The sequence below is a fragment of the Camellia sinensis genome, chromosome 12 (genome assembly GCF_055761805.1).
Source record: "Camellia sinensis isolate YWXY chromosome 12, ASM5576180v1, whole genome shotgun sequence".
Lineage (NCBI taxonomy): Eukaryota > Viridiplantae > Streptophyta > Magnoliopsida > Ericales > Theaceae > Camellia > Camellia sinensis.
Window position 1 is genome coordinate 155,098,471 of NC_138972.1, and position 18,209 is coordinate 155,116,679.

Sequence of the window (18,209 nt, forward strand, 5' to 3'; positions counted from 1 at the left end):
TATTTACAACTTCACCTATATAGCACATTTTGACATACGAAAAATAGAATTATAATTTCACTAGTAACAAAAAACTAACTTCCCAAAAGAAAAAAAAAACCAAAAAATCAACTTTTACCTTTCACTACAAACCTAAAAAAGGGACTAAAAACCAAGTTACCAAAACAGCCGAGGTGAACTCGGAACTCAGTTTTTAGAGTCGGCCTAGACGGCTCGGACTCGCTCGATTAACTTTCAACAGACCCAAGCTCAAAACATCTCAAACTTGAGTGAGGGCTTGGCTGGCTTTGGCTCAATTTACAGTCCATCGTCATCCCTAGACTAGACTGAATACTGAACCAGAGCGCCATGTCGGCGAAGGATGGAGGAGTAGAAGAAGAGCGACAGCAAGAGCAAGAGCAAGAAGAGCAGGTGGTGAATCCCTGGGAGGTATCGGCAAAACAAGGAGGTAAGATCGATTACGACAAGCTCATTGACCAATTCGGCTGTCAAAGGCTCGACAAATCCATCGTCGATCGTGTTCACCGCCTTACGTCTCGCCCTCCTCATATCTTCCTCCGCCGAGGCGTTTTCTTCGCTCACCGGTACTCTCTCTCTCACTCTCTCTAATTGTGTTTGTTTGTTTGAATGAATTGTTTTACATTTGTGTGTGTTTTGACAGGGATTTAAATGAGATTCTCGATGCCTATGACAGAGGAGAGAAGTTCTATCTTTATACAGGCAGAGGACCCTCTTCGGAAGCGTTGCATTTGGGCCATCTCGTGCCTTTCATGTTCACCAAGTAGGCTCTGCCCTCCCCTCCATTTCTATAACACCTAATTATCCTCTAGGTCTGTGTATGTGAGAGATTTAACCTCAAGTTGCAACTTATAGGGCTTGTATTTATGTTACTATTGCTAAAATAGAAAGAATGAATTTTGTGAATGGATACAACTCCGGCACGGCCATTCTCAATTACTCCCTAAAGCATCATAGATTGTATAAAATGCTCTGTTTTTATGTCGTTTGTTTGGCTTAGAAATTTGCTTGTTAGTTAGGCCTCGTTTGGCAAGAGGCTATTTTAGCCAATTAGCCAAAAAGTTACTAAATTAGCCAAAAAGCCAACAACCCATACAAAAAAGTCAAAGATTCTCTTTTCTCTCTACTTTTTGCACATCTTTTCGTAATTAGCCAAAAAGTCATCCCAAACATACAAGTTTTTTTTACCTACCTTTTTAGCCAAATAGCCAAAAAGTTACTAAATTAGCCTGTTCCCAAACGAAGCCTTAGTTTTGTGCTTGTGGGTTATCACTTCAAGGGCTTTGGATTGCTAGCGTTGAGTTTGCTTGCGTTTGCAAACCCCACGACGTGTTTTGGCAGACTAGTTTGAGTGCTGAACTAGTGCCACAATTCCGCAAAGCCGGTATGTGATGGTATATATTCTCTACGTTGAGTTTGTCTAGGAAAGAAAAAGAAAAAATGAAACTTCTTCTGAGTTTGTTTAGTATGAAACTGATGGAAACTACAAGGAAAGTTAAAATTCTTGTACAACCAATATTAGCATTGTAATTAAGTTTTTAATTTATTGCAACAAACACAAGAAAATTTGTCTTATCTTTTTTATTACAAAAAACAAAAAACATATTTTAAAAAACAAATGTTGTCTATATATACTATACACATTTTAAACAACATTTTTAATTTATTGCAAAAACAAATGTTCATCTTTTTCTTACAAAATTTGTATCCTAATCAAATGCTTGCAAGAAAATGTATATTTAATTATCACTTCACTTCCTTTCATTTTTTACTTTCTACCTTTTTTTTCTTTTCTTTCTAATCAAACAAAGCCCTAGTGATTTTTGACAAATAAATGTTGTACTTGTATTTTATGTATATAGTATATATAGTATGCTTCATTCTATGTATTAAAGTGCTGTACTGCACTTATCCAGAATACTTATTACCTTTAAAATGCTAGTTACTATTGTGCATGATTTGGTTTCTGAGTCTGGGTACGTTTGTCTGCTGTCTCTCTTGATCAAGTAGTGTTTTCGAGTGGCAGTCTTTCAGGGATATCAGCTAGTGCTTAGGTCAAGTTTTTACTTGCAGGAAGTTTTCTACGGTAATGCCCATTAGTTTTATCTTTAGTGTGATCAATTTGGGTGGTTTTGGAACGTGTTGGAAAATAGCCTTTGTACTCTGTTATTGACTGCCTCTAGTGGTCAAATTATGTAAGGAATTTGTATGCATTAGACATTATTTTATGAATAGTGTGGGTGGGTTTGTTGTTTTCTTCTTTTTCGAATCAATTCGTTTTCATCTTGTTCATCTTCCGAACAGCGTAACATTGCTGCAGATATTTGCAAGATGCTTTTAAGGTTCCTCTTGTTATACAGCTGACGGATGATGAGAAGTGCATGTGGAAAAATTTGTCAGTGGAGGAGAGCAAGAGACTTGCCCGTGAGAATGCTAAAGATATCATAGCTTGTGGCTTTGACATTTCAAAAACCTTCATCTTCTCAGATTTCAATTATGTCGGTGGGTAAGTATTACACATTCTTTTCTTGATAATGCATGTTTAGTTAGTTTTCAGTCTTTTAATAGTAATTTTTATTTGTTACTTAGCCTGGAAAATTGTTTAAGAAAAATCTTCTTTATTTATCACTCATTTTGAAAAATGAAAATATTTTTTGTATTAAATTCATACCAATTTTGAATTTTGTTTGTGACACACTTAGTTTTACATGTTTTATATTTTTTAGATCTTTGAACATTTTTTTTGTTCTTTTATTCTCTTGTCTCTGTTTTTTTTTTTTAAGGGGTGGGGGGTGGGGTTGCTGTCATACTCTAATTATAATCCAATTCCAATGCTTGCTGGCATTAGTATTGAAAGTGAGTTCCACATTTTAATTCCAATTCTGTGAATCAATCAGGCCCTAAGTGTATTTCTGCTTTAAATTTGATTTATTTTTTCTTTTTACAAAATGTGACTATCAAGTTAGTTTGCCAAATTATGTGGGATTCGGTCTTGCATGCATGTTCTGAATTGCACTAGGCTTATTGCATTTCCCCTACTGCTCTCACACAGAAATTTTGTTTGCAGTACCTTTTATGAGAACATGGTGAGGATCAACAAATGTGTTACATATAATAAGGTGATATTTTGTAGCGAATTTTGTTTCTTGAAATTAGGACATGTCTTCATTGTTGCTGTTAGTGATCTTTTATTCATATCTGTTCTCAAACCCTTGACAGAGTTGTGCTGGTATTGTCTGCAGGTTGTAGGTATTTTTGGTTTCACTGGTGAAGATCATATTGGAAAGATAAGTTTCCCTGCTGTACAGGTATAAACCTTTGTACAAACACTTTTTTTTTTATTTTTAATAAACACATGTTTGTACGCAGTCAAGGTTTATACAAACAAAACACATGTTCTTTTTTGTTTTTGTTTTTGTTTTTTGATAAATACAAATTTTTACTAGCTAGATAAACCTTCGTTGCTAGCTAAGAAGAACCAACACAACCCCTAGTGGGACATACATATGTCCGACACATTGGACACAAAATGTGTTTGACCATATACCCAATTATATATATGTAATATATATATATATATATGGAGAGAGAGAGAGAGAGAGAGAGAGAGAGGCCTGGTCTCTAGTCGCTGACAAGTCTTCCGGCACCAAATTTCTTCTTCTCCCTCCATCAGCCTGCTATTAACAAAGGCAACTTACCAACAGTTGCTTGCTCACCTTCCTCCTCAAATACAATTATCTTTAGGAATGCTCTTTGTGCCTGCTGTTTTCGTGGGCTGTTGTCTTGTTTGGACATGATCAACCGGATGCGAGTGAATCCCATTTGTATATATATGAAGGAAAAATTGAACAAACCAAAAGAAGAATGTAAAAGACGTGTCCCTGCTGTGTCTTGTTCATGCTCTATTGAAAATTGCCATGTTAGTATGTCAGTGATGTGTCATATCCGTGCTTCATAGGTTGGCAGCTTCAGTGTGAGATGTTCTTAATATTTACAAGGTTATGGTTTTGTCTTCCTATTGGATGATTTAATTGACCAATCCATATGGTCATGGCAAAGTTTTTTTTGGGTAAAAGTTCGGCAAAGATTCTTTTTTCTCTTCATTAGTATCTTACGATTATATCCCACCTTATGTTCTCTTTCCCCATTCTTAACATGAAGCAATGAAAAGGTAGTTTGAATTTTCTCTTGTTTTTTTTTAATCAATGACGCCTATTCTTTTATGCACCTTTTGCTTTTGGAGTATCACTTTTTCTCTGCCTGGTATCTTTTGTCTCTTTGTCAAGTTATTGTGGGAGCAAAAATGAACATTGTTATAGTACTGCTAATCGTTATCATCATTGTCGTTTCTTCTGTGTGTAACATTTGAATTTGACCGTGATAGAGTAGAAAGTGGTGGAAATGGTGCATACAACATATGTTCTTGGTTTATTTATCTTTCTTTCTTTCTTCCTTCTTTTTTTTTTTTTTTGTTTTTGTTTTTGGTTTTAAATTTAATTATGTTTTCCCAGTATTATGGATGGTTGTTTCAACATGTTAAACTTGCATTAACTGCAGGCTGCTCCATCCTTTCCCAGTTCATTTCCGCACCTCTTTTCTGGCAAACATAATCTCCGCTGCTTGATTCCATGTGCAATTGATCAGGTTGGTTCTTCTACTCTTTATCATATTACTGGTTATTGCATGATACATCTAGTTTGTATATATGAGCATTATGACTTATAAGTTGATCAACTTAGAGGCTGGATGATGTTTCTAAGATTGGTTTGACAATTGTATGCGAATTGAATTCGATAGCTAATAAATAATGAAGTATGCAATTTTGGTATGGTAGTCACATGTACACTTCAAATGTATTGTAGATGTTCAGAACTGTAAGTATTGAGATTTAAGTTAGTTCCTTTCTTTCTTTTTTCTTCTTATTTATTTATTTTTGTACAGTTGCACCTGTAGTGTCCACATTGGCTTTGCTTCAAATTCATAATTACGATCATCTAAATATGGCATCTTTTCTTTCCACCTGCATCACAATTATTGATTCATCATATAACATGGGAAGATTGCCTTCCAAGGGTATCTGGGTATTGTGCTCATATCATTTAAATATATTGTCATTGTTATTCTTTCTTTACCTTAATTCATTTCTTTAAGCAAAAATATCTCTCATTAATATACTTGGTTTTCTTTTTCTTATGTTGAATTTTTTATTCACAATTTTCCCCAGGATCCTTATTTCCGAATGACACGAGATGTTGCTCCTCGAATAGGGTTTCACAAACCTGCTTTGATTGAGTCATTATTCTTTCCTGCCCTTCAGGTTTGCTTTTAATGGGTTTGCAAACAATCGTTGCTTCTCAAAAAGTATAAATAATTGGTTGTATAATTGTATCTTTCTTATTAGTATGGCCAATGTTTTAGTGATGTTAATAAGGAACTATATCTATTTCAATAATTGTTTTTGTTGTTCTGGCTCTTGAGGGTGCTCTTTTTGAAGCAATTTAGGCCGTAATATTGGACTTTTTCCTTTTTGCCTTGTTATCTTTTGCTTCCTGATTATATGTTTATGAAATTTATTGGAACTATCTGGCACTTAATTTTCTGCAATTACTAAATTTGTCTTCCAAAATTTGTAGGGCTTGTTTGGTTTGTTTTTGGGAGAGTTGTTTTTGAAAAAAATTTGGGAGAGTTGTTTTAGAAATTTTTTTGGTTTGTTTGGTTGTATATTTTGAAAGTAGTTTTGGAGTTTGGGAGTTTGGGATGATTTGATATTTTGTTGTAATTGAGTAGATGTGTGTGAGAGAAAAAGTGATTGAGAAGGAGAGAGGAGAGAGAAAAAGTGATTGATTGATGTCTAAGAGAGAGAAAGTGATTTTGGAAATTTTTTGAGAAAAATCTCAAACCAAACAATTTTTTGAAATTTTTTTCTAAAACTCATCTCTAAAACTCAAATCAAACATAGCCGTAGTCCATGTGTTGAAATTGATGTATAGAGAAATAGAGAATTGTATTATTGATTGATTTATATTGATATCTATTACAATGATTCATGATTCCTATATATAGAAGAGGGTGAGTGTGTAGTAGGTAAGGAGTAGGTGAAGTGGAGGTGGTAGTGGTGTAGTGGGTTAGGTTTAGTGGAGTAGGTGAGGTGGTAGTGGTGTAGTGGGTTAGGTTTAGTGGAGTAGGTTTAAGTGGGTGAAGTAGGTGGAGAGTAGGTGGATTTTAACAGCCCCCCGCAAACTCAAGGGGGATAGGAACTAACCAACTTGAGTTTGGAGAGAGTAACAAAACAAGAAAATACATAAAAATAAAAGAGGATAAGAGACACTGTATGGTCGTGTCAGACCATTGGTGAAGACATTGGATGGTGGTGTCATAACGTTGTAGAGGACACTGTATGGGGGTGTCATAACCATGTAGAGGACACTGTATGGTGGTGTCATAACGGTGTAGAGGACACTGGATGGCGGTGTCAGACCAATGTAGAAGACAGTTTATGGGGTCATGTCGGACCGTTGTAGCAGACAATGTTGTGATAGTTGTTGCGACAGTTTACAGAGTCTTGCTGGACCCTTGTAGAAACTAACCGGAATCAATGTCGGGACAGTTTACAGAGTTTTGTCGGACCCATGAAGGAGCTAACCGGAATCAATGTCGGGACAGTTTACAGAGTCTTGTCGGACCCATGAAGGAGCTAACCGGAATCAATGTCGGGACAGTTTACAGAGTCTTGTCGGACCCTTAAAAAGTCGCACCCTCAAAAGGTGTGCCCAATCTTTCAAAAGGCGTGCCATCAAAAGGCGTGCCCAATCCATAAAAAGGCGTGCCAGATATGATGGCGAGGCACGTGAGTGTCTTGGCTGGCGCGCCCGTTTGTCGTCTGGCGTCAAGTGGCGCGCGATACGCGTGGCTGCCTCGGCTATTTAACCAAGACGGAGGCTGAGGCTGAGGCAGAAGCTGAGACAGAAAAACTGAGAGAAACCTCTGAAAAATTCTTCCTTTGCTGAGAGAGAAACTCTGTAATACGCTGTAACACTCTGTTGCCCAGAAAATGGCTTCGTCTTCCCGTGGGCTGCTCACTCTCTTTCCCGACCTCAATGAGTCAACAAGAGAGAGAACTGGTGCGGTGGCCAGTGAACTTCAACCAAACATCTCTGTGTTTGCTCCGTTGAACTTTCCGATGCGGTCGGTGGAGCAAAAAATGGCGGTGCAAACTGATATTGAGGCCAATCAGTATACTCTGAAGTCATGTGTGGAAACCATGACTGCGGTCACAAACTTGTCGCACCGGCTGCAGAGCAGGACAAATGAGGTGCAACAATTAAACGCCCAACTGGCTCTGCTGCAACGCATGTATAAGGATGCGCGAGCAGAGATAAGTGTGCTAAAGACGGAAAATAAGGAGCTGAAGCGGAAGGCCACCGTTATGTTCCGATTTGGAGGTCCGCCATATGCTGGAGTGGAGGAGGAGGGTGGAGTGATCGTGCCCAGTGGAGTGGGAAACACGGAGGCAACACCGTCAAGGGCCGCCCAGGACGGAGGCAAGAAGAAAAGACCGGCGGAATAGGCGAAGAAGTGAGGTCGGTGGGTGGCCGTCGGCAGAAAAGAAAACAAATCTTTGGGTGTTGTGGTTGGGTTTTTTTTTTTTTGGTGTAAAATTGTGATCGGGGTTGATCCCTGAGATGAATAAAAATATGGTTTGGTGTGCAAAGTTATATTTTTATTTTTATTTTTATTTTTATTTTTATTTTTTTTGTGAAAAATGGAACATAAAAAAAAAAAGATAAGATAAATAAATAAAAAATTCTATTTTGTGGTGAGGGAGTCGGTGAGGGAGGTGCAAAAGGTGATGAAAAGAAATAAATAAAGAAAGAGTGTGATGATGGATATGGGTATAGATGTAATAAAGGAATGAAAAGAAAGAAATAAATCAAGAAAGAAAAGAAGAAAAGAAAATGGGTTTGTGCAAAAGTAGACGGAGTCTGTGCAATATATTATAAGAAACATATATATATATATAGATATATATTAAAATAAAAGAAAGTTGAGTGGGTTGATTAAAAAAAAAAGATTGTGGGTGTGAAAGTGGAAAATAAAGAAAAGAAAAGAAAGAACAGCGTGTGACTTTGTTGTTTGAGAGAGAGAGACCGTGGGTTTGGTCTCACCAAAAATCAGAAAGATAGAGAGAGCCCCCCCTGTTTGGTTTTCTCTTTTCTTCTTTATGCTCCTTAAGAGACACAACCAACGCACAGATGGAAAGACCTAACAAAGGCCCTGCGGGCATTATTTTGCGAGTAGCTGCCAATCTTATACCAAATACAGACGCAAAGAGGAAGGTGGATCCAAACGCAAGGGTATCCCCTATTTCCTTCATCTCTGATGTTTGCATAAGAAAGTAAGCTGCAGCCATTAGAGATCCACCAGTAAGGCCGCCTAGAAGCGATCCTTTGCTTCCTGTTCTTGTATAGGCAAAAAGACCACCAACAAGGAGAAGCACTCCGTAGGCTGCAGAGGTAGCAGGGGCAAGGTCTCCGCCCAGTTGAGAGTTGCATCGATGAAAGGGACCACTAGTAGTACAAGTGGACTCAGAATTTCTGTTGAAGAGGAGGCATTGTCTTTGTCTTCCCCTGAAGCTAAAGCTAGGGCTTGTGGAAGAAATGCCCGAAAATCTCCTTCTTCTTCCTGTACTTCCTCTCAGATCGAGAATCGACGACAATGGAAATATCGGAGGCGGATTTGTAGCTGCAGCTGGTATTACTATTAGATACACACAGCGACACTGACAGGACGCCATCGTCCCCCTCAATTGACGGCGGCGCAACCTCCCTCCTCAACTAGGTACCAAACGCTGAACCCAACCAAGTCAGAAAAAGCAAAATACGGTGTGTTGTCTGTGGTTTGTGCACTCAGCAGGTTGAAGAAAGGAAATTTCAAGGTACGTGTAGAAAATTTTAGCAGACTAGGTTGAGGTCCGGCGGACGGCTAAGGTGAGGTTGCCGCCCGCCGGTGAAGAGAAAATATTAGGTTCTAAACCTGCTCTGATACCATGTTGAAATTGATGTATAGAGAAATAGAGAATTGTATTATTGATTGATTTATATTGATATCTATTACAATGATTCATGATTCCTATATATAGAAGAGGGTGAGTGTGTAGTAGGTAAGGAGTAGGTGAAGTGGAGGTGGTAGTGGTGTAGTGGGTTAGGTTTAGTGGAGTAGGTGAGGTGGTAGTGGTGTAGTGGGTTAGGTTTAGTGGAGTAGGTTTAAGTGGGTGAAGTAGGTGGAGAGTAGGTGGATTTTAACACCATGGCGTGACTGTAATGGATTTCTCATCATCACAATCTTTATAGACTTCAATCAAATTTGTACTCGTTGTTGTAGTAGACTTCTCCATTGGTATAGGTATCGATGTTTTGTTTTTTTATTTTTACTTATTTTATTTTATAAGTTGGCACAATATTTGGAGGGACTATGGGTGGAGATTCATTACTTGGCTTCATTTTGGGTTTGAGTATCTCTTTCTTCTAAGATTCCTTTTTTTCTCTCTACAGATTTGAGGGGCGATTGTAGTTTGTGATATCTTTTTGTATTTTGCTTTGTTTTTGGGACCTCTTGTCCCCTTTGTTTCTTTCTTGTCTTTGTATACTTTGTTTTCAGCTTTTTTATTTAATAAAATTTATTTGTCGCTGATAAAAAAAAAAAAAAAAAGAAAGAAGAAGAGTTATGTACACTGTGTTCAAGGTTTCTGCTTCCATAGTTGCTTCACACTGTTATTCAATATACTAATATTTTTTAAAAAAGTTCAGTTGATTTTATTCCTTGATATTAATCCTAGCTCTTAACTTTTTCCTTATTATGGATATTGCAGGGAGAGACAGGGAAAATGTCTGCTAGTGATCCAAATTCTGCTATATATGTGACTGATTCTTCAAAGGACATTAAAAACAAGGTCTGTCTTGAAATCTTTTATGAGTGATACTAATGGATTGACAACCATTGAAATGGAAATTAATTTTACCAACTTTTATTTTTTGTGAGATAAGTTTATCCTAGAGTTTGACTGAAGGTGTGGCTTTGAATTGAGTCAACTAGACAAAACATATTCATGTTGCCTTAACCCCCAAGTGATTGGGAGCTACGTTACACAAACTCTTTGGAATTTCAGAGGTACCCGTGTTGACATGACACGACATGGGTGCGGGTGCAGGATACGGCCGGGATATGGCTCCTTAGAAACGGATACGGTAGAAGAAACGAAAGAGGAGAGAGCACAGAGAGAACTTGGTCGCCGACTTCAATCTGACTTGGTTGCAGAGTTGATTGATTGATCTGTGAAGTTGATCTACTATGTTCCTTCGTCTTCCCCTTTGATCTCTCTCTCTCTCTCTTCTTCGGTCTTCTTCTCGTCTCTCTCTTTCTTCTCATCTCTTCGTCACTCTCTCTTTCTGTCTCTCTCTTTTTTTTTTGATCAGTCTCTGTCTCTTCTTTTTAATATAATTTGAATTATATATAATATAAACTATATTAATATAATATTATTTACCAAAAAAAAATTATATAATATAATATATCATAATAACATAATTTTTATGCCTAAAATTAATATAATTTATTTTATATATAAAATAATTTTTATTTATTATTTATTTGTTATTTTTTTTAATAAAATTTGTTATTCCTTAACTTTTTTAAACTCATCTTCATATAATAAATATATTTAAAAATAACTATTTAACGTATCCTCATACCCGTATCCTAATTTGGATCCGTATCCACGTATCCTTAATTTTTAATTTTAAAGTGTCCGACAGCTAGATACATACCCGCACCCGAGTCCGTGTAACGTAGATTGGGAGTAAGGATTGTTAAGCTTATCCACAAGTTCATCCTATACTGAAAACAAAGGTGCATACAACATGGTGGTTTTCTATTTCTTGTTCTTTTTTCTTTTTTTGACATTGATAAAAAATGTGCCCATATTTTGAACTAGGTATGATAATTATGACTAGCTGTTTTGTTTTGTTTTGTTTTTTGTTTTTTTTGTACAGATAAACAAATACGCATTCTCTGGTGGGCAAGATTCTATAGAGAATCAAAGAAAGTATGGAGCAAATCTTGAGGTACTAAAATTATTGTTGTTTGAATTTAACCAAGGGATTGTAGCTTGTGTGGCTAGCCCTTTTGCCACCAAGTCTTTCCTAAGAGGAGGTCTTGGGTTCCACTCTTAAGAGTGGAATAGGGGCCAAGACTTATAAGTGCTTGCAAGGAGAGGGTGGGAGTTCAACTCCCCCAAGGTGCTAATCTAGCAGCTAACTACCAACTTTCGCCGATCAAAAAAGGAAAAAAAAAAAAATTGTTGTTTGAATTTGCAAATGTATATGATGAAGAGTGATGTGCCCTTGAAATGGCATGGTATCTAGACATCTCATATTGGGATGTTCTTCTATGTTCTGGATGTGAGATATTTCTTGCTCATAGTTGTTAAAATGTTGCTAGGCCCATAACAAACTCAAAGCCTATGCTTCTGCTTATCTTTGCATTTTGATATTCAAGGAGCCAGAATTCATTTATTTATAGCATATACATCATATTATGAGGGGAGGTCTTTGCCAATTCACAGCTTGACGCCATTTAGGAAGCAGTTTTTCAATGGAAGCATACTCTATCTTTCTCTCATTTTCTAAGTTTTTTCTTTGACACATGCAGGTAGACATACCTATTAAATACCTTGGTTTTTTCCTAGAGGATGATGCTGAACTTGACCACATAAGAAAGGTCAGTGGACTAAATTTTGTCATTGGTGAAAATATGTACTATTTTGTATCTACTTCTTACGTGTTCCAAATCATTTTACAAAATACAAACTATGACTCTTGCTATTTCATCTTTCTAAAGAATGTCATGTTATGTTGTTTCAGGAATATGGTGCAGGACGTATGCTAACAGGTGAAGTGAAAAGGCGACTTATTGAACTTTTAACGGAATTGGTGGAAAGACATCGTAGGGCTCGGGCTGCAGTCACTGATGAGGTAATTACTTTCATCCTTGAGGGATTGTTGCTTTTAAGGGTGAGCATTGCTAATGTAATAAATAGATAAGCTTCTAATTGCAAATTCTGTAAATGCACCTGGATTGCCAGAATTTTAAATTGTTAATTGCATTGTTCAACAGATTTTTAATAATCTGATTATGCTATCAAATTTGGTTTAGAAACTATTGAGTAAAACACCCAGGGAAAAAAATATGTATTTTAGTTGGGGCTATATAACAAGTCCATGTCAAATTGTTTTAATTTATATCTTTTCATGGTATTTTTTATGTATTAGAAGATACTGTATGACATAATTATTCCAATTTGTCCCTTCAATGTTATTCAATTCCATTTCCCTTACATGTTGTAGTGATCCTTGAGGTTTGGTTCCATCGTTTCCGGCTCCTCTACCTCATAGCTTGAACAATATACTATATAAAATGGGAGTCTTTTTCAACTGAAAATGGATGTTGACATTGAGCAGATCAACCATGTGAATGGGTAGCAAGTTAAGAAAATTCACTATAATTATGGTCTCTTTCTCTTCAATGAAAGAATATCTTCAATTAGAAAGTATTTAGAGAGGGAAATCGAAGTATTGAGAGAGCATAGATTGAAGTTTCACTAGAAAGAAACTCATCTAGATGGAGATGGAGAGTGAAAAAACAAAGCTTTGGATCCTATGCAGAAAACACAAACAACTTGGAAAACAAAAACTGAGCTGCCCAGAGAAACCAGCGCTTCTGAATCCTTCTTGATAATCTCTCCCATGAGAGAGAAAGAGAGAGGATATGGCTTTTTTATATTCTGTCCTTCGAAGATATGGCTTGCAAGCATCATATTGCATTTTAGTCAATTGAGGATGAAGATACGGCTTCTTCTTATTATTAGTTTTTTTTTTTAATTATAATTTTACGACCCATATGGTCCTCTTTGGATGGAAATGAATGGTGGTGGTTCTTTTTTTTCCCAATTGACATATATTTTTTATGTAGCTTTGCAATATGTAAATTAGTCCATGGGTTTTCGAAATTGAGTAATTTTCATGGTTTTTTTGACATTGGAACATTGTTTAGTTTTATATTATGTGCGCTTGTGTTTGATTGGGGTAGAGTTGAGGAGGCATTTAATCACCATGGTTATGCATTCTTTGTGGCTACACACAAGGACTTATAAACTAATTCTAATATTGTTTTGCTAGATGAGGACTAATAATTATAATGGATTATTTGTAATATTCTTTGTGTTTTTTCTGTTTCAGATGGTGGATGCATTCATGGCAGTCAGGCCCCTTCCTAACATGTTCACCTAAACTGGGGGAAAAAAGAAGAAAAAGGAATATGTTTGAATTGTTCTGGAAGATGAACTCACAAGGACCTTTTTCCCTTATAACCTAAATGCAGTATTTTTTTTTTTTTGAAATTTTTATTATTATTTTCAGTTGCACTTTTGGGTTCCCTTAGTTGAGTCATTAACAACTTTAAGCAGGCCTTTTGTGATATCCTGGTTTACCAAACAAGCTATAGGGGACAATGCATGACATATTGTTATGAACTGACTCAAGTTCTGTAATTTTTGGCTGGTATTTTTGACTCTCTAAATATATATATATATGGTCAAACCTCAATATGTTTTGTTTTTTATGACACCCTTGCGCTATGGATTTGAATTGCTCTAATAACAATTAATACTTTTTTTTTGGGCATCTTTATAAATATATTAGTTAATGACTAAATTGTAGTATTTAGTCACTTTTAAGTCGCTCTTGCATGGTAAATTTTGAATATCTATAACCATTTGCGAGTCATAAATGTTAAGGTAGGTCTTAAACTGTAAATATTTCTCCTAAATATTTGTAAGTATTTGAAATTTATGGTTGATCTTGGGACACATTTGTAAATGTTTCTTTTTCAAATTATAGGCAACGAATTTGTAAATTTATCTGTTAAATTTGTAAATTATATCTGTCAAATTAATTTGTATACAAACATGTCTTTTTTGGGTGAATGTATACAAACATGTTGGGTGTGTTTGGTTTGTGTTTGTAGAGTAGTTTTTGAGTTAAAAAGTACGAAAACTTGTTTGGTTTGCATTTTTTTAGAAATGGTTTTGAAAAATTATTTTGGAGAGAGAGAGTTTTAAAAAAAGTGATTGATTTGATGCGTATGAGAGAGAGAGTGCATTTGAAAAGTAGGTAACCAAACAAAATTTTGAGATTTTTTTTAGAAAAATTTATTTGGTTTGATTACTCTTGAAAATTTATTTGTAGAGAATTTTTCTCAAAATTTTTTCTGAAAAACAAACCAAATAATTTCTTCTAAAATATAAGATTTTAAATGGGTTAATAACACTTTATAATAAACAACATCAACAACAACAAAATCCATTATCTCTTGTAAAATAAAAAGTTATACTTACACAATAATTTTGTAAAATTATGAAAGTGTATTTTGCACCCTACAATTTTATAACATTTTGCATTTTTAACTTTCACCATATATGTCAATAATTTTAAAAAAAAAATATTAATAATGTAAAGTGTAATCTATACAAATTTATAGAATGCAAAGTAAAATATTTTGCTGTAATTTTTTATATTTGTTAACTGGCCCCAAGGGTTTTATTCGTTTTTCCCCATCCTTGATTCCTTGGGGTGCTTCGAACGCAGAGCAGCCTCCTCTTTCTCACTCGCTGGTCGGAGCCAAGTTTTGCTACTCCCCGGATTTATACGTCTCTCTCTTTCTCTCTCTACTAGTTGTTGAAATGACGGAGGCTTTGTAGCTCAAGGCGGTGGTGGTGGCGACAGTAACGATCAGCCAAACCAGCCTCACAGTGACGTGAAGCTCTTCAACCGATGGTCCTTCGATGATGTTCAGGTTCTCTCTCTCTCTCTCTCTCTCTCTCTCACTTTTGCATTTCAAAGTTCATTATGTGCAACATCTATCTCTGCTCTAATGGTTAATCTATGATCTCTCTCTGATTCATTTGAAACTGAAAATCGATTTTTTGAGTGAATAAGGAACTTTAGTTGGTGAATGAGTTTTTAAAATTTTGAAATTAAAGTAAACCAGAAGGTATTATGAAATAACAAAAGCAAAGCAATTTTTTTTTTTAGATAGTAGAAAGCAAAGATTAGAAACTCTGAAACATTTTAAGTTAACAAAATAAGAGAGAAAAATAAATGAAATATCCTCAAATAGTTAGTTACATGTTACTGTTTTTATGGTTACATTATTATTTTATTTTTTTGAATTCTAAAATATAGAACAGCTCACTATATCTTGGAAGGGATTGTGATTTTGTATTCATCATATTCTAAAGATTAACCCTTCAGTTATAGCTTAAATTGCACATCTTGGACCACGTATTGAGAAAAAAATCTAGCTTAATTCAATTTCTCGCATAATTTTTTTTACGGACAGTAATAGATATTGATATTTGAACAATTTGTGTATATTTTTGATAGTTCAACTGCCATTACTAAAATTGAGTTATATTATTCATCGCGATTTTAAGCTTGATGTGTTGCTTCAACAGATCACTGACATTCTGTAACGGATTACATTGCTGTGAGTGCTGCAAAGCATGCAACCTATGTTCCTCACACTGCTGGAAGGTACTCAATCAAGCGGTTTAGGAAGGCCCAGTGCCCGATTGTGGAAAGGCTGACCAACTCTTTGATGATGCACGATCGAAGCAATGGGAAGAAGCTGATGGCTGCTCGCATTGTTAAGCATGCTATGGAAATCATCCATTTACTCACTCACCTAGATCCGATTCAAGTCATTGTTGATGCTGTGATCAACAGGAATGCAATTAGCAAGTCATATATTTATTATTTTTCAGATCAATGGGTGCTATATTGTTGCTCTATCTTCTGCTCTGCTTGTTTACGGGTGCTATACTGTAGTCATTGTTGTGAAGAGATTACCATGGCCACCCTTATTCATAAGGATACAAATAAGTGTTAGTGCCAAAAGGATTAATAGTAATAAGGGTTGTGTTATCTTCCTTGCACTCTCATCAATTCGATGTCTTCTTTGAAAAAGAAAGAAAAAAATGTGCTTTCATTACTATTCATTTTTAATAAAGTTAATAAATGAACACTTTCGTTAATTGTTTTCGATTCTCCTTTACCCCATAGAGAGATTGAGTAAAACAAGAGGGGAAGCATTTTGTGGTTGGGACGAAAAAATTTCTCTCTCTAACATGAGAGCTTCTCTGCTAGCCTAGTAGCTTTCTAGGGTTTATCCCTTTCCTTCGGTTTCTGTGCGTTCAGCCCTAGGGCTTTCCTTGTCGGTTTCACTTATTCTTTTGACTTTCTTTCTCTTCTTGGTATTCGTGTCTTCTTTTTGGCTTATTTGATGGAGAACTTTGCCTTACTCGAAGGAACTGATGAGACTGAGGATGTGTCTGAAAGGCGTTTGGTGGGCAAAATCCTCGCTCCCAAAAATTTGAATAGGCAGGTAGTTACTAATATTATTCACAGTGCGTGGAAAACTCGAGCCTCGGTGAGAATCTCGCCTTGGAACGAAAATGTTTACCTCTTTCAGTTTGACGAACTTGAAGATCGTAGGAGAGTTCTTGAGGATGCCCCCTGGTCGGTTATGGGGAGTCTTCTTGTTCTTCAACCTCTTCAGTCTGGAATGGTCACGTTAGAGCTGGAGTTTCGATGGTGCCCCTTTTGGGTTCAAGTCCATGGTTTGCCGATCGAGAAGTTAACCAAAGGTCATGGAGAAACTATTGGAAAACGTCTCGGGAGACTGGTTCGAGTGGAGGCCCATTCGGAAGGACTCCTTTTGCAGCGTAACTTTTTAAGGATCCGTGTTGAGATTGATATAACTAAGTCGTTGTTGCTAGGGATGGCAATTTGAATCCGGCCTGACAGGGACCCGATCCCCTGACCTCGATTATAACGGGTTTTCCTCGAAAATTATCCCCATAGGGCTGGGGATGGTATTAAAAATTAAATCCTCGATTGTTTTCGGGCCGGGGACGGGGATAGGTACCCCAACCCCGGCCTCGGCCCGGCCCCACCCTGAATTACCCCCGCATAACTCCCCGAATATTCCCCAGATATTTATGTAACATGTTGACTCTGCCTCTCACTCACATGCATTTCGTTTCTCTTTCTCATAGTCTCAGCCTCTCTCTCTCTCTCTCTCTCTGGGCAGCTGCTCTCACAGCATCGCCGATCTCCCTCCTCCCATCACTGCCGATTGTCGGCCTCCTCCCCATCGCCGCTGTTCGCTGTCCCTCCTCTCTACAGCCATTGTTCTCCTCCCCTTTCCCCATCGCCGCTGTCCTTCTCCCTATCGCCGTCGTCCCTCTCCCCCATCGCCGTCCGTCACAGTCATCCATCTTTCTCAGATCTAGTTCAAAACCCCCAAATCTGGTTTGATCTAGCACAAAAATGGAGATCACTTAGTTTGCTTTGAATATGAACATTTGCTTGATTTTTTTTTTTAATTATTTTTTGATGAACATTTGTTTGATTTTTTTTTTAATTATTTTTTGTTGGTGATAATGATGATATTGATGATGATGGAGTCACTGATGTTGGATGGATTTGTTTTAGCTTGTTTTACAGATTGCTTAATCTTTCCTTTGAATAAAAAAAAAAAATCTGATATGCTATTTAATTCGGGGATTTTTCGGGGTCGGGGATACCTGATCCCCGTTAGGGGGCGAGGCCGGGGGTGGCGATGGGTTCCCCGCCAGGGATCGGGGGCGAGGACGGGGAATTTAGAGCTTTCGGGGATTAGGGACGGGGAGTGTAGTCCTCGGCTTCGCCCCACCCCGCCCCCTTGCCATTCCTAGTTGTTGCAAGGCTTCATCCTCCATCGTGGAGAGGAGGGGGACGTTCCAGGAGGTGCTGGTATCACAGTACTCTACAAATATGAGAAGTTATCTGAGTTTTGCTATGATTGCGGCCGGATTGGTGTAGACCGTCCAAACTCGCTCCGCGCGCGTGGGCGCGAATTGGGTTTTAGCTACTACAGTTCGGACTCCTGTCACGGTTCTGAATCTAATCTCACAAAGTGCAATGTAAGACTGATAAATCACCAGAGAGTCCAAATCCGACAAATCATTTTGGAAAATTGATTTTAATAAAAAAGTGCTAAACATGGACTGCTTTGCCAGATTTCAAAGTCACCAC

General features: G+C 37.0%; 2 protein-coding genes and 1 pseudogene across 3 annotated transcripts; all 3 read left to right on the plus strand.

Moving 5' to 3' along the window:
• Positions 1 to 166: 166 nt before the first annotated feature.
• On the plus strand, positions 167 to 13,690 carry LOC114267545 (tryptophan--tRNA ligase, cytoplasmic). Its single transcript, XM_082900212.1, has 12 exons — positions 167 to 584; positions 662 to 781; positions 2,339 to 2,524; positions 3,086 to 3,137; positions 3,261 to 3,326; positions 4,576 to 4,662; positions 5,243 to 5,335; positions 9,887 to 9,967; positions 11,067 to 11,138; positions 11,725 to 11,793; positions 11,937 to 12,047; positions 13,311 to 13,690. Exons 1-12 carry the CDS (start codon positions 349 to 351, stop codon positions 13,359 to 13,361), a joined length of 1,224 nt encoding a protein of 407 aa, XP_082756338.1. The 5' UTR covers positions 167 to 348; the 3' UTR covers positions 13,362 to 13,690.
• A 1,121-nt stretch (positions 13,691 to 14,811) lies between these two features.
• Positions 14,812 to 16,055, plus strand: LOC114267546 (small ribosomal subunit protein uS7y pseudogene; annotated as a pseudogene). The gene is made up of 2 exons (XR_014345600.1): positions 14,812 to 14,941; positions 15,602 to 16,055. The product of XR_014345600.1 is annotated as a small ribosomal subunit protein uS7y pseudogene (transcript).
• A 358-nt stretch (positions 16,056 to 16,413) lies between these two features.
• LOC145803993 (uncharacterized) lies at positions 16,414 to 16,923 on the plus strand. Its single transcript, XM_082897397.1, has one exon. It carries the CDS (start codon positions 16,414 to 16,416, stop codon positions 16,921 to 16,923), a length of 510 nt encoding a protein of 169 aa, XP_082753523.1.
• Positions 16,924 to 18,209: the final 1,286 nt, after the last annotated feature.